Here is a 24,172-nt window from a genome sequence, read left to right as displayed (position 1 = left end):
ACCTAAGTCTGCTGCAGGGGTGAGCACAATGAAAAGTCATACTCCAGAGCAGTGTTACCTGCAGTGAACGCCAGAATTCTGCACCCAAGTGGGCTGCTGCATTACATAGAATTTTCATTTTATGACTACTGCAATGATACCTATAGAGTAATGCATTTCGAAGGCATAACTAGGACATTCATCAAAACAAAAAAAAAACCCAAAACAAAGTAGTGATAGGATGATGATCATCCAAATTTGTGGAATATCACTCTGTCAAGTGCAAGAATGATATTACCTCTTTTTCAGTTGAGAGATGCAAAAACTCTGCATCCCTAGCTTTCCTCTACTCGTCGTTTAGTAACAGAAGCTCTGTTAAGCAGATTCTGTAATTTGGCTGAAAATACTCACTAGTAGTCCAGTTATCTGACTATCAGTCTCTCAAGGAGTTTATATGTATGTTTCAGTTTGGCTTTTTGTACTTCTAAGAAAGCAAGCAACTTATATTTGTCACTTTATACCTCATTCACCTTTATTCCTAATGCCAGGAAGGATTAATAGTAGCAGAAAAATTTATTTAACAAGATTTAATTTCAGGCTTCTGGGTGCAGAAATAAAAATAAAAGGCTACTGCAGTTCTAGTTTATACTTCAAAACACAGTCTTTTCTAACAGCCTTCACCACTCCCTCCATGCAGTTGTTGTCATAGGAATTGTATTGGCAAAAACTGAGTACTCAGTCTGTAGAGTCGCCTTTGTATGGCTGCACATATTGAACTTAAGATACACCCCACTGCCTCGCTGCTTTACATTCTCCTGGTGCTAGGTGTTTTAATATAAATTTAAAGACTTTGTTGGGTCAATCTGCAGGTCAGTGTTAGGTGAATTGCACCATGGCCATGGTATGTTATGATTGATGGATCTTCCTTGGGCTTGTTCCTTTCCTTCTATGGTATTTATTATCCCAAGACCTCAAATCAAGGGCAGTACCATTATCATCACGTTTGTATGGGAAAACTGAAGAAGGTGGAAGGAAGTGACTTCCCAGTAGTCATGAATCAGGCCGTAGTCAAAGTGAAATCTCCACTAATACCTAATTCTTCTAATTTCTAATATTATTTCCTCTCCTTACCAGCTCTTTGTACATCTACAAGAAATGTCAAAACATACACAAAAAAGTTATAGTCAACGAATCCTTAGGAGGTGTGTAGAAGAGCATCGGAGGTGGGTAGCTACCTCCTCATCCTCCCTCTGAATTTGATTTTCAAATATTAAAAAAAAAAAAAAAAAAAAAAAGCAGTATAAACGACATAATCCCCCAGATGCTCAAGGTCTAGTGCTCAGCTCCTTCTTGGTGTATGTTCTAGGCTTAAATGTACCAAGGAATGGATCCTCCATTACATCTTTCTGAATACAATGGAACATATGAACATATGTTTCAGAGAATAACATAAAACCAAATTTATAGTCCCCAAAAGACATTTTTTAAGTATTAAGAATGACAGTGACAGATTATTTTTTTCACCTTAATTAAAAAATAACTCAAAGTGCAGATGAAGAGGAAGATACATGTCACATTAGCAAACCGCCCTAGAATGCTGATAATGCTGTTCAACCATGTTGTACAAATAAATCACTACAAATAACCTCAGCAACAATCAATCATTTAAAATTTAACAATGTAGAAACTGTGACTCTTACCTGTTTCTACATACAGACAATACACTGTTGAGTCCCTGTGCACGTTGTTCTGCACTACTGGAAACCCAGTGAACTGCTTCCATCCATCTTTTACTTGTCACATAATTGTTATTTAGAGGTAATACATAGCTTTCTGTTGTCTTACTTTCAGCCTAGAGCAGTGTCCCATGATTATAATCTCTCCTCCTCAACCCCTTAGCAACGGCAGCCAAAGAGACACCTGATGTGTCACATTATATATACATATCACATGGAAAAAGAAGATATTTATCCAACTCTCCCTGATTTTTTTTTCTAAAAGAAATGTCATTATTAAAGTAATTCAAACAACAGGCAATTCTGCTTCCTCCTGTGCTGAGTACGTGCATAGTTTTCAGAAGACTAATTATGTTTTGCAAAGCCCTTTTCCTTTTAGGCATGAAGCATGATGTTATAAAGTCACAAGATCTGACCTGTAAATCAGTACAATTTTAGTCTTTTCTTGAAATTTTCTTTGTAGATCATCCTCTGTTATCCTCTGTAAAATGGAAGTGCTCCTTCCTTCCATCTTGCGTTTGGCAGAGCTGAAAATAGACTCTTCAGCATTGAAACTACATGCTGGTTTGCTGAAGTCCTAAAGGACCCTGTGGTTCTGCAGGAAAAGCCAGACTGAGACAAACCCTTCATCAGTATTATCTATATCCTTCTTTCCATTCTTCCTTCTTCTTCCTGAATTTTACCCCTGAAGTCTCCAATGGAAGACTTTCTTAATTATTGAAAGAGGAAAATACCATGAAAATTAATGCTTCAATAAACCAATAAATGAAGTGAAATTTTCCAGTTACAGATTCTCTGATCTTGGGTAATAGCATCAACACAACAGGAATTGTATTAGCTGGCTAATGAAGTCATCAGCAATGATTTTAACAATATTGGAACATAGCATGAGAACACAGGAGATAGAAGTGGGCCATCAAATTACCAGAATTAAGTGTGGTATTAATTATTACATTGTTAAAAAGAAAAGAAGTCACTTTTTCACTGTTATTGCTCTGGAAAACATCTTTTTCATCTTTTTTTTTTTTTTTTTTTTTTTTTTTTTTTTGTCGGTAGATAAACCGCTGCTGCACAGGGGTTTGGATTTGGCTGTAATAATTCAGATTTTTGTCTGAACTCTATGATATTATGATTATATCCATTCAGTCATTTTCTCCTTGAAAAATCCAAGCAATTGCCTTTAATGTATTTACTGTTGAGTTATAACTATGTTCATGCCAGTTACAATTGTATTGGGTAGGAAAAAAGAACATAAATACAAGCAGATATATATTTCTAAACAACTTCTAGTTTCCCCTTAGAAAAGGAAAAATGAAAACTAGATATCCCAACTAGAATTGTTTTCATACCGCTTCATTTATTTGGAACAATCTTCCTGAACAGATTAAATAAGGCTATGTGAAAATCTATGTCTCACTAAGCATTGTATCACCTCAAATGGTTCTAAGTTCACTTTTATATCGTACTTACAAAATAAGGAATAACTGACTCAGATCAGTTCAGTCCAAAGCTTTCTCCTTCTGAATCAAGACTGACCTCCTAACATTTTCAGTAGTTATCTCTACCAGAATCACCGTTGAATTCAGTTACTCATGCCTAGTCTGGGAAGAGTTGCATTTTCTGAAAACTCCACTGTTTTCATCTTTTTTTTAAACCTTTAAGATTTCCCCACAATGGTAATGGAGAGGAAAAGCTAGAATCCAGACCCTTAGAAATGAATTGTTTCTCATCACTTCCTCCTTCTTATGTTTCCTCTTGTTTCAGCTGTCTGATCAGCATTGTATTTCTGGCTTCTTCTCCTTAGTTACACTGATTAACATGTGCACTCTCACTCTATTCTTTTCTGTGATATGAAGTGGAGAGGTAATTGGGATTAATTAGGAATTTTCTATCTTAAACAAAACGGGCTTTCTGACATTTAACTAACTGACATGTTTGTAAAACAGCATTGTTCCAGCCACCAGCTTAGTAAAACACCAGAACTAAATAGCAAATGGATTCTAATAGGGAGGTTATTATGAGAGGGTCAGTTTTGCGAGAGGCCTGTACCTCTGTGACTGTAACTGCTGTATGCTACTCCAGTCTTCAATCTATTAATGTTGGGCTCCTGCTATTTTAGAAGTTATATAGCCTGTGCCACAGAAAAAGTTTTTGCAACACCATTTCCTGCTTTAATTAGTACCTTTCCAATACTAGTTGCAGAAATATGGTTGTGGTACCATGAACATACATTTCTGTTAAACCTGGCAGGACAATGCTGTCTTGTTTAATCACTAGACTGAGGGGTTCCTGATAGTTATGTCTAATTTGTTGGGACACCTCGGTAACAGGCTAGTAACTTGTCTCTAGGGAAGAGGAGCTTGCCCACTACAGAAACTTTTCATCATTATTGTCCCATTTGTCAAGCCGTAGACAAATAGCCACATACGGCTGGCACCTGAAAGGCAATAGAGCACAAGCCTGAGGGCCAACATACTCAATGCATTTTTAAAATTAATTAATCTCCCATGCTTCCTCCCTCTTCTCTTGGTATTTCCTTTCACTTTGATTCTCCTGAACTGGCAGCTGGGGTAATATTTGTTGACAATAGTGTGGCTGTGAAACTACAGCACACGTCCCTTAAGCAGAGCCCTGTCAGGCCTGTCCCTTCATCCAGCATTGTGCGCTGCTTTAATTGGCCAAGGTCAACCAGCTTTCTCTCACTACAATTTCATAGTCCCTGAGGGAAAAAACAGCTCCAGTGAGTGATCCAGTGGGTCTAGGAACATTAAACTTTCAGCTTCTAATGTAGCTTAGCATATTTTTTGAAAGAATTGTTAGTGTTTTTAAAGGGGGGGCGGGGGGCATGATTTATCAACAGTGATAACATTTGGAAAAGTTTTTTTAAAAAAAATACCAAATTACAAGTTCCTCCGGAGAATTTACTACAGTTGGACCAGTAATGTATTTGTGTTCATTTATTACTTTTCAAATTATTTAGAAAAATAAGAATAAGAGAAAATCTAGACTTCTATGTCAAGGAAGTTTAAATCGATAATAATTATTTATCCAGATGCCTACTATACAGACATTGCCTCGAATTTGGGGCACATGCAGATCATTAAAATGTAATTAAAATCTAATAACAACACATTGCCAACAGACTGGGAGTAACTCCTCATTGGCAAACATGACTCGTTACAATGCTACCCTACAGAAAATTCTATCATTCCCAAACTCTTAAATTTCATATCCTCAGATGCATGCCTTCGACAAGATTAAGGAAGGAAATGCTATAAAGTGCTCCAGGGAAGTCAGAAGCAAAATTACTGGTCATGTATTGAGTAATGAGAAGACCACAGGAAAAAAAAAAAGAAGTTAATTGTGTTTGTTCATTCCATAGTGAAAACTACAGTCATAGTCATCAATCCGTTGCACAGATAAAGAATACAGATTCCTATATTGAGCCATGTCAGGGGCTGTGGACATTCACTTTAATGATAACACACATGGGAATTAGCATTACTAGACAAGAAATTTTCTAAAGCAGTCTAGTAAAAGTGACAAAATAGGGGATGCAAGAGGGAAACATCTTTATGATTCTTCCAGGGAAAAATATGGGTGAAGAGACAAGATGAATGGAATTAACCCAGAATTAGGATAGGAATATAGAGTTTAAAGGACTGTGAACCTGTCTTCTAACACTTTTTCTTCTCCCAATATTGAAAAGCAAAGTTCAAGCTTCGTTAGCATTCAGTTAAAGTCAAATAAACACAAAAATATAGTAAAGCCTAAGAGGAAAGTGCAGGAACCGTTCTACTCATAATAGCTAACTCATTCAGTTGATACGTGTGGCTCTAAAAACAGTGTTTTTAAAACATTTTGTATGTACATTATGATCATTTGTATGTTACGGACATGTAAAGAAGTGATAGAGAAGTTGTGGCATCTTGTCTTCTATATATGACATATTAAAGGTTTGTTAAAGAAACTTTTCTGTCCTGTACATTTAGCAATCCTTTTCTAATACCATTACTTAAGTGGCCTGTTTCTGTTACTCAGCATCATGCTTCCACAACGAATTAAAGTGACTGAAGAATAAGCTATTTCAATTACGAGAGAAACAAAACAGAGTTAAGACGGGTGTCCTGTATGTCTTCATATAGATCCCCTTACTACAGGTCAACTCTTCATTAAGTCTAGGACACATATTTGGCTTCCATTTTAACATTAATATAAGTCTTAAGGAAAAAATAACCCAGACCCCAAACTTCAGTGTTCCTCTAAATCTCATTTTTGCTAGTAGAAGGAGAGTAAGCATCAGGGTATTGGACAGTTCTACTTTCCCAGAAAGCGTAGGAGTTAGGAGGAGATGATAGATATGTCCAGTGAATGTGAAATGTTCTGTTTGCCATCACCAGTTTCATACATATTCACCTCTATGAACTACTAATAAAAGGTACTGACTAATGAATAAGTTCTGCTTAGCTTAAGGGAGAGTCATGATTGGAGGCATGACCTGGCCAGCTGTTGTTTTGGGAATACTGTGAGTGGCCAGTGCTTTGATAGGAACCAGCAAGCACTACTCCTTGTTCTCAGGGTGAGAAGAGAAATGTGACTTTCACCTACACATTGGCCTCTCCCGGAAGCAAATTATATAGCTTTCTATGCTAAAGTTGATTTGAAAAGTCAGATTTGAAAAAATATCTCATAGGAAAAAACTGGATGTTACTTTACTGTTTAATACATACAAAACTATATTGATATCACAAATCATGGTCAGGAAGAAATCTCACCTGTAGTGACAGGCATGATGAAGTAGCATGCAGTCATGTCTAGAGAGAGGCAGAAATTCAGAGATCTAAGTTCATGCAGGCTTCCTATGGTTTGGAAGAAACCGGTAATGGCTAGATCCACATAAATATAGTTGTTCTCTAATGTTGTGCACTGAAATGCCACTGTTAGATACCTGGATCCTGGGACTGAATCCACAGCCTTCAGATAACCTTGTGACCTTCATATGTATAAAGTTAGACATCTGTGAATTGCGTTCACAAAAGCCAGCTTACTAAACGGAGAGCCAGAGGGTGTATGGATGCCTTCAAAACAGAATTTGCTGTGTCCTGCATGCAGATACCAGAGCCAATTGCCTGTAAACAAGCTAATGAGCATACTGAGGGCAGTCCAGCCCAAATATAACAATCTTGTTATCATAACTAATTTGCCTGGAGAAGTCTACTCCTAATAATTCTGTACCTGAATGAAGTCATTTAGAGCCTGACTCATTATTTCTATGTATAATTTGTGCAGTATGGGCCTAACCAGAGGAGTTCTGACAAGAGAGCTACTGCACATCAGTTGGACTTGGTTTCCGACTTGTAGTGGAGCTCCAGTCCAAAGCTGCAGTTTTAACGTAAACGCGTCTTTCAGATTCCTTTTGCAGACCCTGAGCAGCGAGAAGAGATTGGTTTGCATTTACTTCCGAAGTAGTTTTCTGCATACGTCCAAAGTACACACACAGAGGAGCACAGAACAACTTAAAAAACATTATTTGACATGACTTTTTTCCAGTTAATATGAGGACTTGGACAGCTGCGTAGGAAATAGAACAAGACAAAACCTCCTAGACCTTGGTTGAAAGAGTTTTGTTTTAGCAGCTTGCCAGTTTAGCAACACACCATGCAGACATCCAATAGATGCATGGGAAGAACTGTGATCCCCATAGCGCTGGCATTAATCATCTTTGGTGAAGGATTTCTCATGAAAACTACAGTTTTATAACACTAAAGGGGAGGCATAAAAGATGCAGTGTATAACACAGTTTCCAAACCGGGTAAGATCAGCTTTGTCCTTTAGAAAGAAATAAAAAAAAGTTATAGTTTAACATCTGTACAGATGTTACATGCTGTGGAAAGATTATATAGCAGTGCTCCCGCCCGACAGCAGCATCTCTTTGAGGTGGGAGGGAGCACGCATCTGCCTTCCCCTGCGTGCATCAGCGCTGTTCTCATTCTAACAATGGGAATTGTCGTTCTCTATTAAGCTCATACTGAAAGCTTTGAATAAAAGCCTTAAAAAGCTCAGCTGAAAGTATTAATTCTGAGGAAAACATGTAAATCTGGATGAAATCTTCCATTCATTTTTAATCTCTCTATGGTAAACCTTGTAATTAAGATGATTAAATGACTGAATAAACCCCTATATTTACATCCTTTAGAATACCACAATGAAAAGCCATAATCCTGTTTATGGAAAAAAGCAGTAGAGACCTTTTAAAATGGAGACATCAAACAAAGCTTGTTATTTAAGCAGTTGGTAATTAATGAACCTCTTGCTTAGCAAGGGTACCTAAGAGTTAACTGTCTAGGAAACCCATCTTGGAGGAAAAATTAATGGGAGGCGAGGCAAAATCCAATGTTATGTTTATGGAAGAAATAAAAAAGGATAAAATGTTATGTTTATGGATTCCCAAGTTATCCACGATTAATATATTTCACAAGGGACAACTTAAGGATTTGCAACAAAAAAAGTATTAGTGGAAAAGCTTCTAGAGTAGACACATTATAATGACACAGGACTTCCAATGAAGTCAGAGGCAGCATTTTTTTGGCGTGATGGTCAAGGGAAAGCAGGAGGTGAGAATCTGCTGGTGGCTGTTTGTCATAAGGAGTCTGCACAAAATCCTTTTTGTTGAATGTGTTTTCCTTCACCATTCTGAAAGAGGGGATAGTGTCTCTCCCAAAAAACTCCCTCATTTTGCTGCTCAGCTATTTTTCAGCAAAGAAGACAATAACTTAACAAACTCATTTATTAAAACCAAGAAATAATTCTCTCATCTGAATCTGCACTACAAATATTCTGAATATATTTCAGGTGCATTTTTTTTTTGTTTTTTTTGTTTTGTTTTTTTTTTCCTTCTTTTTTCCTCTGTAAAATATTTGGACAACAATCTAATGAAAACCTACATGAATAATCTATATATATCACAAGTTTGTGTTTATTTATTTGTTTATTGCATTACCTCTTGATAATATATCACAGCATTAATAAATAGAAATCAAGTCTGTATACATAAGAAACTTGTTTTCTGATTAAATTCTTGTCAAAAGAAATTAGTATAGTATTTTTTCTGTCAGTGCTGCTTTGCAAAGACTTTCAGATTTTTCTAGAATTGTGTTCTGTAAGAGTCGAATGTAGGTATTATTCAATCAAAAGTATTTACCTTCCATTTGAAAACATGTTAATAAACCTATATCTCTTTTAATATAGTGTTCTTACACTAAGTCATCTTTCTTTTCCCACAATGACATTGCCATTTTCTAAAAGGCTCAATCCTGAAATTCTTAGGCAAGTTTATAAGTATTTATTGACTTTAGAGACTGAGGAATGGGATTCTGTTGAAGGACGAATTGCTTACAAGGTTGTGGAGAATGATTAGGTTTGATACTGTATCATGGACTTATCTCCTGGGATAAGTAAGTGTAAATTATTTCTAAAGGTGCTGATCAATGGGAATAAATCAATATAGCGGAGCTTGTGGTATTCATCCACAAAAAATTCTCCATCATCAAAACCAGCCCCATAACTCATGGTCCTGTTGATGTTAGAGGTTCACATATTTCAAACATGATTTAAATAGTCTTTAGCTTAGATATATCCACTACAATAGCTTAGTATTCATTTGAACGTTTGTCTCCCAGGTGATTTTAGGGGTCAAGATTTCTTAGGACTATTTAGAAGACAATACCATCTTTGTAAATGACACACAGAAACTAAAATAGAGTATCCAGAAACTGAATGCTTTAAAAAAAAAAAAAAACAAACCTAAAAATGTATTTCAGATGTTCCTGCACACAAATCCTTGAAGTTCCTGTGCTCTGCAAAAGAGTTTTGTAGCTGAAAGTTTCATATTTGCTGCTTAATTTCCGAATTGAATTCACACACTTCCCCCTTAAAGTTCTGCTTTTGTCCAGAATTATTTTTCACAAACTGACTCTGATCTGGCAGTTATCTTTCATAACGTCTTGTACCTTATTGCCAGAGCTTCATGGAATGATTTATTGTTGAAACATCACCAGATGTGGAATTCTTTAGAAGGTGCATGGAGGTAGCTCTCCCCTTCCCCCGGAGACTCCAGCCACTGTACTAATACCTTTAGCAGTCCCATTGCAGTACCACAAGTACTTACAGCCCCTCAGTATTTTGCAAGTAGGAAGCTGGAAGGAAATTGCATATGATTCTGCATTACATGGCGAACAAAAGAAAGGGAGGCCAAGTCCCCTTCCCATTCACATGAGGGTGTGTTTACATCTGCATATCAATGCAATTTTTCAGCTTTCAGTGATTACTCCTCTACACTGCAGAACCTTTCCTGGCATAGCGATGGTGACAAAATTATGCCAACAGGGGCTCAAAATATTTGTCTAGAAGTAATTTTCCTGCTGGCATAGCATACCAGTGCTCAAACAATATAAACTAAACCAACTGACTACTGTCTATGAGCACAGTAGTTTCCACAGCAGGGTTTTGCTGGCCCACTGATGAAAATGAAAGATACTGAATTTTCACCATCAAAGGCAATGTGTGTATTACAGTAGAACATTACATTGATATCTGTCTAAATATAACTTTCAAAGCATAATTTTAGGGAAAAAAATATAAACTGTTTAATGACATATAAGGGGTCTTTTGTGGAATGACAGCTGTTACAAGGCGTATGACTACTTCGCTATTGATGCCCATCTATCCTTACACTCTCAGTTTGTTTGGGGAAATCAAATTCAGCTGTGATGTTGAAACCGCCTCTCACTTTTTCTGCCTACGTCTCTTCCCTCCCAGTTTACTTATCATAATCAAGTCTTAACATCATTCACCCATTTCCATCACACAGAGACTGTAGTGTCAACCTCAGAAACAGATTATAAAGGCAACCATAACAAGAGAATGTACTCAGAAGAGAGAAAAGCATAGAGATGGCCAGAATATAACAAGCATTAGTTACACTGATAATTGTAAGACAGTAATAACAATCATTCAGAATAATTAGAAACTGAACATATTTCTCTAACAGATACTCAGAGGAGATTTTCTTTTCTGCATCTCTTCCCTCTGCAATGTGACTTTTTCCAGGGTTCAGATTTGGATGAAGGAAAAATCCCCTCAGTACACATCTCATTTCCCAAAGAGGAAAAGCATAGGCTATACTGCATCTATTGAAAAACAAGATATTCTGCCTAGCATTGTTTCTCCAGGTGTTATATGGTATGCAAATATAAAGATGTACTTAGCTATCTGCAGACATTGCAGGAGTGCCAATTTGAAAAGCAAAAATGTAACCTCTCTGGAATAGCTACACTTTCATTTGGGAATCCACAGGCATATCATGGGATTTATGATAGTTCTGACTTATTGCAATGATGCAGTCATACTGGAAACTAAGCTATCCAGAAAGAGGAAACAACCAAAATAATGGCTGAACTACTGAAAACAAAAGACAATTTGTATTCAACAACTGTATCTTGACACTGACATTTGGAACAATTTCTGAAGGTTTCTAAACTCTAAAAGAAATCTTCTGTGACCTCAAGGCAGCATATTCACCACTGGTGGCACAGAGACTATTGTTGTTACATTCAAGTTTTATACTGGGAATAAGACAACCTTGTGACAGAATTTCTGCGGTTATTCAGTGGTATTTGCAGTATATGAGCTTTAATTATTCCTTTGGTACTCCAAAAACTGTCAGCAGAATGGTGGATATTTCATTTTTTAAGTTCTGCAATTAAATACATGTTGTATCTAAAATACTAAGCATCCAGTAATGAGCATACTGTAAAAGACCAGTGTGCAAACAAGCTGCAGCCTACTGTACCTGGCGAATGAAGTGGAGGGGAGCACATCAGAACAACTCCTTGACCTTCACGTACAGAGACAGCACTTCTTGTCCGACCGCTAAAATTCCCCAGATCTATCAAAAGAACAGAGCGTTTTGGTTACATACCAAAGATTTTAAATTTTGTGGCTACTGTGACTCACATTTTATTTCCTCTTGTAAAGCTGACTGTTCCTTTTTTTTTTTTTTTATATATCTTAATCTATAATAGGAGGGCCTTTAAAAATAAATCTGTTTCCATTACAAAAAATTCCATGTTGCATCAGCACTTTACTCTTTTTAGTGCTCTTGGATACAGTATCAATGACAATATATATACAATTTAAAAAAACTTAAAACACTTTGAGTGCTTTTATTTCTTTTTGCCATATCCTGCTTGGTTTTTTTCACCAATAGAAGTGATTTTGCACAGTGAAAAAAAGAAATAAAGTGGAGAGAACACCTTGGCTAACAACCTGACTGATGATGTTGCCAACATCATCTGGACAGTGCATAGCACATTGTGATGAGAAGGGAAAATCAGCCTCGTTGGTTCTAAAACCAAATCTGGTCTATAGCACATTTACTGCTTTTAAATACTTTCCTTCTGATTTCTCCGGTGTTATAAAACACAATCCAGTTGTAGGTAAATATATTTTCCCTCCAAAAGTTTCCCTCCAGAAGGTTAATAAGGACCGTTTCACTTTTTGTACAAAAACTTTTGAATGAGGCTGTAGGGCACTGCTATGAACAGTTCATTGTGTTTACTTAAAGCCTCTCAACAAGAAGGTCCAATTGCTCCATTTACGACAGGGAACATTGGACCTGGATTCACATTTGAGGTGGATAGCTATGCTCTAGTATGCGTATCTATAGCAGAACAGACGTGACAGCTCAGTTCTGACATCAGACTGGTACCTTCAGCCATTCCTCAGTGCCAGCAACGCCAGCTAAAGCCTCTATTCACTCAGGGTTTTTCTAGAGACTTTTCTCTCTGATGTGGATCAAGGGGAAGAGAGCTGCAATAAGGGTTCCCAAAGATATCTTTGAAAAGGACACTGAAGCTTCAGTAGGCACTAAATAAGGATCCAGAATATGAATACATGGGGCCAGGGGGAGCATCTCTCATTGACATTCAATGACCTATACCTGTACCTGTTCATTTCTGCATACAGACCAAGGTGCTGGTACGAGCCAGACTGCACCGAACAGTTTGAATAGGTTGAGTTGAATTATTACTTTCTTAACTGCACTCAGCTGACAGTTCTCTGTCAAATGCTGAAGCTCCACACCTTGCTCGATGCCTAATAGTGCATAAAACTGAAGTTCAATGGTTTTCAAAAGTAATATGAGTTGATCTTTGATGGATTTCATAATGGGGTAAGGTGCACTTTTTTTAATAGAAAGAGACTTATAATCTTTCCAAATGCTTTTTCACATTTCTAAAAGATGTCTTTGGCATAGGCAGAAGCCTAAAATTTAAATGTATCTAAATTTGTACTGTCTTTGGCCAAAATAAATCAGTGTTCTCATTTCAGCAATAGGTATCATGGTTGAACAGAGAAAAGGTGGTTGGACTTCAGTAGAGTTTTAACACATAATAGGGCAATATTCCCAAATTATACAAAATTTCACTAGGCAATAGTTAATGAAATATTATATTTTAAAATATTAAAATAAGCCCACCATGGGTTATAATGCAATCTGGTGTAATTTCACTTAAAAGTGTCACCTAATGAATGTTACCTGATAGTATATTCTGCAGCAATGTAATTATTTTTATTTTATGTCTATAAATTAGAGGGCTGGTATATCCCTGCATAATCAGTTGTTTTGGATGGCAGAGCAGCTTGCAATGAAAACTTTTCTTAGTAAAGAATGTCTGGATTTCACTTGCATGCAACTTTAGGTCTACAACTTTATGTAGGTTTGTCTTAATTCCTATATTTTTCTAAAAGGAAGCTGATATATCAACCAACAGTGTCTGCAGTCTATTAAGAAACTAATGTTTAGCTTTCATTTTAATGCACAATTTAGGAATACAATCATCTATTTTAGTGCATTATTGCTGAGTCCTTGTAAAAACAGCATGCGTACTTAAGGATTTTTTTCAAAGTCAGTTTTTCAGGCAAGAATGACACTGAATTTCCATAAAATTGTTCTTGTAGCCTTCCTTCTCAAGAAAATATGATAAATCTTCTCTGTATGGGTGTCCTAATACATGCAGTTTGGTTTACTACTCAAATGCCTTCAGAGCTCCAGACTGTATGCATGAACAAACTTCAGTGAATTTAAAATGTGGACAGAAGTTGAACTGGTGTGCCATGGCTTCAACATGTTTTGAGATGTTCTGAAACCAGAACAGCTGGTTTGTGAGAAATACATAGGCCATTTCTCTGTGTATTGGAATATATGTTATCATATCAGTACTTCCTTACCCAGCATTTGGAGGAAAAAATACCAACCTGTGTTGCAGACATCAGAAAAAGAGCTTTAATACTATTGACTTCCTGAAACCCATGCTGCAAGTCTGCCATATGCACTATAAAAGGAGATATTTATTTTTTTTTTAGAAAACATTTGGATCAGGGAATCAAATAGCTGAATAAACGAAAATATTGTGAGTTCAATAGTAAAAATTCATACCAGTGTGAGGAGAGATTCTCTGCAATTTGTATAGAGAGCAGGTCAAAGAATCAATCTTTTCTACTTCTAAAATAAGTCTCTCAGATTTGTTTTCACAGACTGTTACTGCAATTTCTTGTAAGCCAGAAAATACACAATCAGAATTTTCAGAAATGTTTTTATTTTTTAAAAAATTAAGAACTTCAGTCTTTTGATTTCAATTCCAAACTCAATTTTAAATATTGAATTATTTTAAAAAATCTTTAGTTTTGGAAAATATTTTTTATTTTCTTGAAAAAACTTTTAATTTACATCTCTCTCCTGAAGGATAAAATATTTTAATTTTAATGTAGAATCCTGTGTCTCCTAGGGTTATATGTTTTCATTCTTGACATTAAGTTTTTACTACCTGTGATGCACAACCTGGAAGCTGGTCAACACAAAATTAGGGAAATTTGTGACATCTAAATTGTAACCTCTACAGGCAGAAGTAAAATTTTTATAGTTTTTGCTATTTTTTCCTCAGGTGAATAAATGCTATTTTCCAATAAGCTATGGCAACATCAGGATTATTTTTTCCAATTTCCTGTTTTGTATGTGCACTGTGATGGGCAAATAATCTTTTTTTTTTTTTCTTTCTCCAAATCAAAAACAAGGATCTTCTTTTTCAGTTAAAAATAAAACTACTATGTGTGACTCAAGTTTCTATTTGTTCAAAACAATTTCAAACTAAAGAAGCAAGGTACCAAAGAGCTTTGAATTTCAGCTCTTTTTGGCTATCTGTTAGTTCTGAATTGGATTTCTTGTTAGCATACAGTGAAAAAAAGGATTAACAGGTACAAAAGCAGGGATTTGGCTGTAAAACAAATAAATGTAGGAAAGCTTAAAAGGAAGGAAAGGTGAAGAATCATGCTTGCAGTTCCCCCACATTAAAATAATAAGTCCAATATGGAAGAATCAAATGAAAGGGAAATTTAATTAATTTCCTACAAATCTCAGCCATTTTATATCTAGCCATATTGAAAAAAAAAGAAAGACAGCTAGTACAAAAGTATTCAAAACCCTATCATTTTACTTTAAAAATTCTAAAAAAAAAGATAATAAAAGAAAATGCGGACAGAATACAGCTTTAGAGGCAGGGACTGTAACCTCTCACACAACAGTGCTGGCCACCGGTTCAGTATTCTTGCTGCAGTATAAACCCCTAACATGTATGACATGTCAGACAGTCCCCCACAGAATGAGTCTATCTTTCATATTATGATGTATATGATTGATTGATAAGAAAATGCCTTTTTGTGCTCTATAGGTGTTGATCTTATGTCCTGAAAGATTAGATTTATTTACCCTCACTTCAGTGCTAGTGGCAAAGATGGTAACACCTATTATGTTATTTTCAAAGCAGTTCCTGGGGCTTTAGCTATGTGACTTCCATACTCTTAACAGAAGAGGCACAGCCTTGACAACTTGGAAAATGTATAGCTAAGTGTCAGTCACAATTTCTAATGTAAACACAGTATTAGCAATATATACGCAAAGCATGGAAAGCATGCAAAGAACATTTAGGATGGAGTGTGTGTGGCGGGACTAGCAAAATTGTCTTTATTGCTAAAGAAATATTCAATTCAACAAATATTCTACGGTGTCACTAGAAAACAACCTGTGACACAGGAGTGGTCTCCACTATGAAAAGGAAACAGTAGAGAAATTCCAGAGCTAGTGAAGATGCAAGACATTAAATCCAATGGGTTTGGTGCAATGCTTTCTGGATGTCCTACTTATACTTCAGATGTACTTAGCTCAGTGTAGTACTCGATCTTTGACAGAAGTTATAAGTTTGTGAAAAGCATTCAGATCTCTGATCCAAAGCAGCTGCCAAGTAGTACGGCTATCCCTGCGGTGGCTATCCCCATTCTTCTGAAAGGAGCTGAAGTATGGGTTTCTCTCAGCACACATATGTACGTATTGATGTGCATTGTGGAAGAATGACACTCACCACCACAAGAGTATCACTTTAAATAAGACCCAACAGAAAACAAAACACTTCTGCAGAAGGTGAAAGGAGTAATGGAAAATAAATGAGAAAAATCTCAAGGCAGTCAAAGCAACAGAAAAGCTTTGCAAGACTAGTAACAAACAACTAAATAAAGGGGGAAATATTCTGCCATTGACAGAAGGAGTTTTACAAAACCTGGAGCAGCTTTTACCACTTAATAGCATTCCAATTTGCCTTCACTGTAGTTTGCCTTTCAGGCATGCATAGGAGGGATCATTCACTCTCTGTGTTCAGCTGGCTGCAGTTGATGGGGGGGCAACAGTGAAGGGGCAGGTCCACTGATGATTGGTATGAAATTAGGATCAAATTAAAAATGAAAAACAGATCTTGTTTTTATTTTAGGCAATTACAGCTTGGTAACCTAGCATGGAAGCTGTGGAACGCTCTGTAGTTCATTATCAGTGAGTTAAACCAGTCAATTAACTTTTAAAGTAGAAATTAGACCGGTACAGAGCAACATCTTCTGCCAGCCCAATTCTGTGAGCTTAAACTATTTTATGTGCAAATTTATTATGGAGTTTAAAATGGACATCATATGATATGCATTAAAATGTTTAAAGACATATGCTGAAGATATCTAAAGTATAAAGCAGGCAATATTCTCTCCAATAAGGTAAAAATAGCTCTACACAAGGTAAAATCCTTCTGTCAGGCCAAGGACAAACTTATTCATTGCATTGTCACCACAGAGAGGGTAGCCTTCCTCTCCTTGTATTTGAAAGACAGGACTAAGAAATAGACCTTGAGCTGGAATTGTAGCTCTGTAAAAAAAGTAAGATTTACAGGGAAAAGAATTCCATTAAAAATATGTTTTTCAAAATTCCATTATAACCTAAATCAAAAACATGGTTTGACTGTACACTCTAAACAATGAGAAATATAAATGTGTTTAATAGCCCATAAACACAGGCTATAGAAGAATGAAAGGTAGGTATTAAAAAGAAATTACATGTATGATTGCATAAGGAACTTTTAAATTGGATGAATTAAATACAATACTCACAGAATATCAAGATGTCCAAAGAAATTAATAGATCATTTTTTATCGACATACACCTATTTTCCAGGAATACCAGATTAAATAGGTGGAGTCGTATTATTAGAGTCACTCATTGGACCTAAAAGTAACTTTTAATACTGAAGATGTTTTAACTAAAAAAGGTGTGAAAGGAAGCTCAGGCAAAAAGATTTCTGCCATGACAGAAACATCATCTCACCATGGTTAATGGAAAAAGCATACATCCTGAACTTTTAAAAATCACATTACCGTATGAGTTTTAGGCGACAAACTAAGGGCAAGAAATGTATCACGCTTATTATCATTGCTGCTGTTATTATTTATTACCAGAAAGCTTTTGAATCCTTCATGAATCATCAATCTGACATGACCTGAAAAAGGTCGTGTTTTTTTCTCAAAGAAGTTACTATGCAAGTGTATAACGAGACACAGCAGAACGAGGAGAGTACAGAGAAGTAGTGATGTATTTTAAGCCTGTATGCCAGCCGCCCTGTGTCTCTGTACATCTGCTGACCCACTGAAGGGTTTTAATGAAAGGGGGTGGTTATACAGATGTCAGGGAGTGCCAACAAAAGATGACAAGAAGCACAGGAGAAAGCTTAAAGACTCCTGTCTGAAAATGTGAAAGATGAAGAAAAGAAAAGATACTGTATTTTCTTATATTTAAATCAATATTTTCCAGAATCTTTGTCAGATACTACAATGCAGTTTTTTTCTCAGAAAAAAAAAAAAAAAGTCATTAAGGAATCTTTGAACAATGGTGGCCCTTGAGTGTGTTCTTGTAAAAAGAAAATAATTTTCTTTCTACCATGCTGTCAGCATAAACTATAATGTATACACTATTGATTCATTAGCCCTAAACTAAATTTTCACTAGGAAATGCTGAGTACCAGTTAACTAAAAGAACATTGTTTTTCTATCCTTAATGACATTTTTATGTATATCATTTTTATATATTATAACAATTAAAAAACACCTGGTCCACTGCAGTCAGTAGTATTATCCTGTTTATTGTCCATCTTCATCTAGCTGTCTATGTCTAGCTGTTTTATCTTGTAAGTAGAGAACATCTTCTTGTACTTTCTACATTTCCTATCATAGGGAAGTCATGAATCCATAAATGTGGCTAATACATGCTGCCGTAATACAATTTATTATCGTAATAATTATCTATTCTGGTGAAGATAAGAAATATATAGAACTATTTCCTAAAATGATTTATTGATTCTTGTGTGAAATATAATATAATAATTTTTTTCCTTTTTCATTTCCTTCACAAATTAGATTATTATTTATAATTAATTAATTATATTAATTAGAAAATTAGAACTTTTTATAAAAGGCAAAAAACAGACTTTGCCTCTATTTACTGTGCCATACTTGTTAAACGGGAATATTACTTTTAAATGTAAATATACACTAGCTGTGATCCTACATAGCTTTTATATAAATTATAAATTGGTACGCTTCCACAGTTTTGTCTTGACCAGCTACGCATTTTTGATATAATCTAACTGTTCATGGAAGGGTACCCCAGCAGTCTTATGTATATTGGGAGTTTTGAAGAATTTTTTTATTTTGTTACACCTAGTTTCAATAGCATGAATGAACACCACCAGTATCATCAATAAAGCTTAATTCTTCCCAAAGACTTGAAGAAGAAAGGGAATTTGTAGATACTGAAATCTCCCTGAACTTCAGTAGGATTTCTGCACTCATAAATCCTGAAGTACTGGATCAAAGTGAATTAGAAGAAGAAATATTTACATGTAGAATAAAATAACAAGATTATGTTGAAAATTATAGAGCTGCTATATGATTCAACTTGCCATGTTAATTGCACGATATCTGGAATGTTTGTGGTTACAGTTGTTGATGGTTATGATTAATTAACTACAATCATTCGGTGTCTGTCAGGTTTCATCTATTCTCACAAGAATTATTTCAGCATGCTTCTCAGTTGTCTTTCATATCTGCATACTGCAATATCAAGGCAAAACACAGAACGAAGGGGAAATATTATAGTTAAGACTTTTCATCCTTTCATTCCATTCATGATCTGTCATTTAGGAGCAACAACTAAAACCAAACAAATAAACAACAAACCTTAAGTAACAAATGAAAGATTTTCAAATACAGTTGCCAACATTTAATCACCAAAATAAAGTGGGTCAATACATGATACTATTTCCAGAGCAAATAGATTTTAATTTGAGTAATATATGCAATGTATTTTTTTGTAAACACATGATTTTACATAATATTATCTGTGTCTTGAGAAACACACATTTCTATTTGCATCCTTTTTAATACACCTTCCTGGCACTAAGTGGTATACTAACCTGTATAAATTCTGTATACATGATATTGATAACTCTACTTTCTTACTTTGTTCCTTTATACTTATGAGTGCTTCTTCCCTTTTTCTTGTTTGCTCTTTTAGTCACTTCTTTCAATTAAATTAATTCCAAGCATTCAAGGATATATTGCAAACACCATTTCATTCCTTGTAACTTTCTTCAACTAGATGTGACTTTTCCTTCCTTTAATTAGTGACTAAAGATAGCAATGCCAGTTAGGATTTCGCATGATTAAACATAGAATGACTAGCACAGTACAGTTTCTTATCATATGATGTCACATAGAATTGACAGTGACTAATCACCTCCCTGTAGTTTATTGGAAAATCACTATATAGGTGTTGTGGTTCATAGGAGGATGATCTGTAACAGTGTTAGCAATACAGAGAAAAAAAAACATTTCTGACCACTCTGTGTGAACAAGTCATTAAGGATAGGATATTCTGTATTTCATTGAGCTAATACACATTAGAGAGTAAAGCATTGCTTATATATATTTAATACTTTTAGTTCATGGGTTCTAGTCCCAAAGATAACATAATGGCTTCACTTCCATCTGTACAGGACAATGTTGCAAACCTTTAGCCTCAGGGATCCTTTCTCCTACAGCTCGTAATTTCCAAATCTGGCTTTGCCAAAGCTCAAATTTAGCAGAAGAAAGGGCATAAAAGAGTTAAGAAATGAAATTATTCTCATCAGGGAAAGGTGGCAAAGGAAGTAAACTTTCCCAGGTTCAGAAGAGATGGTGCAGAACTCACCTAAATTAAAATTTTTACAACTTCCACAGTTTCTGCATTCAAGGCTATCTTGCTTCTTTTATACTACACCAACAGAATACCACCATATTACCATGACTTGTTTCATCGGACCTAGTTTAGATCTCTAATTTAGGAAGAGATTAATCCTACCCAAGAATCGATTATTTCTCTTCACTGACTACAAAGAGGACCTATATTTACAAATTCAGGCAAAGACTTCTTTAACTTCATGGATATTTTTATTCAGCGGCATAAATCCAGCAAAGGTGGTAAAGAAAAAGAGTCTGCGGAAAATAAAAGCCTGCCCTACTGGGGTACCTGTTCTATGGATAACTATGTAGAGATGTTTAATAATATTTTGGTTGTTATTCTTTTTTTCTGATTAAATTATATTTGGCATAAATGGAGGTTTTGTTTCAAAATTGCAAGTTATATGTGCATGAACTAGGACAAACATAATATCTGCGAACTGCTGTTCAGATCTAAGGCTTGGAGAATAGCATGACTGTCCAGATTCCAGTAACAGCTGGAGGCTTGCAGATGCTCTTTCTGTGAGGTATGACATATCCAATTCTGACTCCACTCTAGACAAGTCATTTCACAGTGCTGCCTTTTCACTAGACTGATGTGTATAAATGCCTCTATACTTCACTTCTGATCTGTCATAAAGAAAAGAAGAAGGTCATAATCTCCCAGAAATTATTTATTTGCTCTTCTCTAAGAGTTGTGGTGCCCAATATGACCTACAAGTCAATTGTGACAAGATAACTAAGTGCTTGGACACATACAAGGAGTAAATCTGGAAGACCTTGGTCTTAGCTGAATAGCTCAACTGGAAATGAAGGCTTTACAAACACAGAGTATTTCCTAGGTAGCGGCTGGTTGTTACATATAATGCCAGGTAATGTTTTTAATAAGGCAGTTTGTATTGGAGTATATTATTCTGCTTAATATAAAGGTGATACAAGTCATTGCAAATCACAGTTTAGGATATGAGAATGTAATTGAACAAGTAAGAGTCACTGAAGATAAATAAATTGTCACCAGTCAGCTGAGCTACTGTAAATTACTATCTATGTACTTTAATGTTTTCAATCTGTAAACTAGAGCACATCAATTAAAAGACCTGTGAAGGTGGTTTGACCATTCATGTCATGATCTAATGTGTACCCAATGAATGGCACAATATTTTTCGTATCAGTAAGGTTAAACCTTCATAGAAGTTTTCATATTTTCATGAGATCTTGGCTAAAGCTGTTTCATATGCTCTCCAAAGGGCATTTACTTCTCCCACTTCTCTCTTTGTATTCTAATGTTATTCTTCTATGTCACTTATTTTGTAATTCTGCCACATGCTAGTGTCAGAGAGCTTGTTTAGCAAGCAGTATCTCCTCTCCTCTCCTCTCCTCTCCTCTCCTCTCCTCTCCTCTCCTCTCCTCTCCTCTCCTCTCCTCTCCTCTCCTCTCCTCTCCTCTCCTCTCCTCTCCTCTCCTCTCCTCTCCTCTCCTCTCCTCTCCTCTCCTCTCCTCTCCTCTCCTCTCCTCTCCTCTTTTTTTCTCGAGACCATTATGCTTCTTATAAAAATTACACCCTACCTAAGAAACTGAATTAAGACACGGATACATCAGTAGTACTACACAGACTGCCATGTAGTGACAAGGTTGCACAAAGAAGTAATCGCAGCCTTTGTTTTAGGAATGTACGCCAGGCAACAATCCCTCAGTAGTTCATCTGATCATTTAAACTCCTTTATCATCTGTCACAATTGTATATTATTGCCCATTGATCAATAGAAATAAAAGTAAAATATGTTTCCTGAACTAAGTCAGTTAGATGCTCCACAATATGGATTGATTTCTTTAAGCAATCTAATAATTGCTTCTCTTTTTAACTGACCTTCCTAGGGCAAAGCAAATTACCGCCAAATATGTCCCAGTTGTAACAGTGGCACAGACTTCTGATACTGAAACTAAGCACAATCAAAGCTGTGAAAGCTGTTGGTTTGTAAGTGATGGGTAATTGTGTAGTACTACTAATGCAGTGAGGAAGAATAGCAGGACAGCTTCCCTTCTCATATGGACTGCTGACCATATAACATACGAGAGAGAATCAAATGTTAGACCATGCTATCTAAGCCTGCAGCCATACCTAACTAGAGTAGTATGCAATCCTTTAAAAAAAAATCCTGAAAGGCAGACATTTCCATTTAAGTGAACTGAACTTGCTCACAGGACAGGTTTGGTTGTCCTACCAAAGAACGATACTTCCTCCTACATTACCCCTAATGAATTACACAGCACATGTAAGCCTTAAAGCTGTGATTGACCATAATCACAAGCTTACATTTACACTGGGCTGTGTGATATAGGTATTGAATAGTGTGGGCAAAATCATCCCCTGAGAAGTTAAAAAAATAAGTTTCAGGCTGGAGAAGTTTTGAGCACTGAATACATGAATTCTCCATGTAATAGGAAAACTTCTGTTAGAGGAACCAGACTTGTTAGGAACTGCCTTTGTAGTAAGCTTCTGTGAAGTGGAAGTGGACCAAATAATTAGACTGTTAAATGAAGACTATGAAGATGTCTTGTCAGATTTTGATATTATGAAATGATGTAAAGAATGGTTTGGATATTAATGAATATCAAAGGGGAAAATCAGGAAAAAAATCCACAGATGCAATACTTACAGAAAAACAGTTTCTGCAGCAATATTGCCAGATGATCACCAAATGGCTCAGAACAAGCAGATCAGTAACATCAGAGGTACTGAAAGGATTGTTCCTGAATATAAGGTATTAATTTACAAAGGACCTGACACAGCTAAAGAACCTTACTAACAAAAATAATGGGTGAAATTCTGCATATGTGAGTCCGCAATATTTCAAGAGGAATATCTTATTCATACCTCTTGGGTTCTAGATGGTTAACACTATACATTATAAAAGTAGTTTGTTTTCCCCCACTCCAGTGAGAGTTATAGTTGTTTTTACCAAAAAGGGCTGAGTTTTTGCTGTCTGAAAATCAGGTCCTTTGAAAATTTCTCTGTCACATAAGTATGATATGTTGTTCTGATGCCACACTTGTAAAAAGAGGTTGACAAATCTGAAAGGCTTTAGAGAAAAGTTACGAGATTAATTTGCATTACAGAAAACATCTTACAGTGATAAATGCCTAAGTCTAAGAAAAAATATTCTGATGAAGTTAAAGGTGAGAAAAGGAAAAAGCCTTTTCCATTATTTCCTTTTCTTAAAAGAAAATATCTGAGTTTCTGAATCAATCTCCTAGTGAGTCTAGCTGATCCTGCAAATAAACATTATGTGATTGCTTAAGTTCAGTCCTAGAAATGGTGCCCTTAAACTCAGTGGGTACACTGAACTGATTTAAATATGTGCATAAATGTTTGCATACATTGGAATATGATTTTTAATACAGATTTCATGCATAAATTGTTTACACAAAAAATAATAGCAAACTAAGAGATACTCTTAGAAAAGATAAAGAGGAAAAAATAGTGAAGGCTTTTTCAGTGTTGTGTGGGAAAGAATAGGAAAATGATACCAGATTATTGAAGTGTTATCACTTTAATAAGGATTGAAGAAATCTCATTTGAAGGACTGACATTTAAGGAGATGCTACCTAAATACCTGAGGAGAATTGCATCCATGCTATCAATGTAATTTAATATAAACTATTTTGTTTAATTCATTGTAACCCATTTTACATGTTTTGCACTCTAAGGAGGTGAAATGGGATTTTTATCAGCATAATTGCAAATTATTGACAAGAACAAC

The 24,172-nt window shown here is 35.7% G+C and overlaps 1 protein-coding gene across 2 annotated transcripts in view; it reads right to left on the bottom strand.

The window, feature by feature from the left end:
- Nucleotides 1-24,172, bottom strand: part of CNTN5 (contactin 5) — a gene marked incomplete at both ends in the record, with an annotated part of 363,298 nt that overhangs the window by 180,855 nt on the left and 158,271 nt on the right. For both annotated transcript variants that reach the window (XM_082305015.1, XM_082305016.1), the window contains one exon: nucleotides 11,566-11,661. In XM_082305015.1, coding sequence (XP_082161141.1) covers nucleotides 11,566-11,661 — 96 coding nt within the window. The remainder of the gene's footprint in view (nucleotides 1-11,565; nucleotides 11,662-24,172) is intronic.

Source organism: Platalea leucorodia (genome assembly GCF_965183815.1).
Source record: "Platalea leucorodia genome assembly, chromosome: 2".
NCBI lineage: Eukaryota > Metazoa > Chordata > Aves > Pelecaniformes > Threskiornithidae > Platalea > Platalea leucorodia.
The sequence above is the reverse complement of the archived record's forward strand: the minus strand, read 5'-3'. Positions and strand labels throughout refer to the sequence as shown.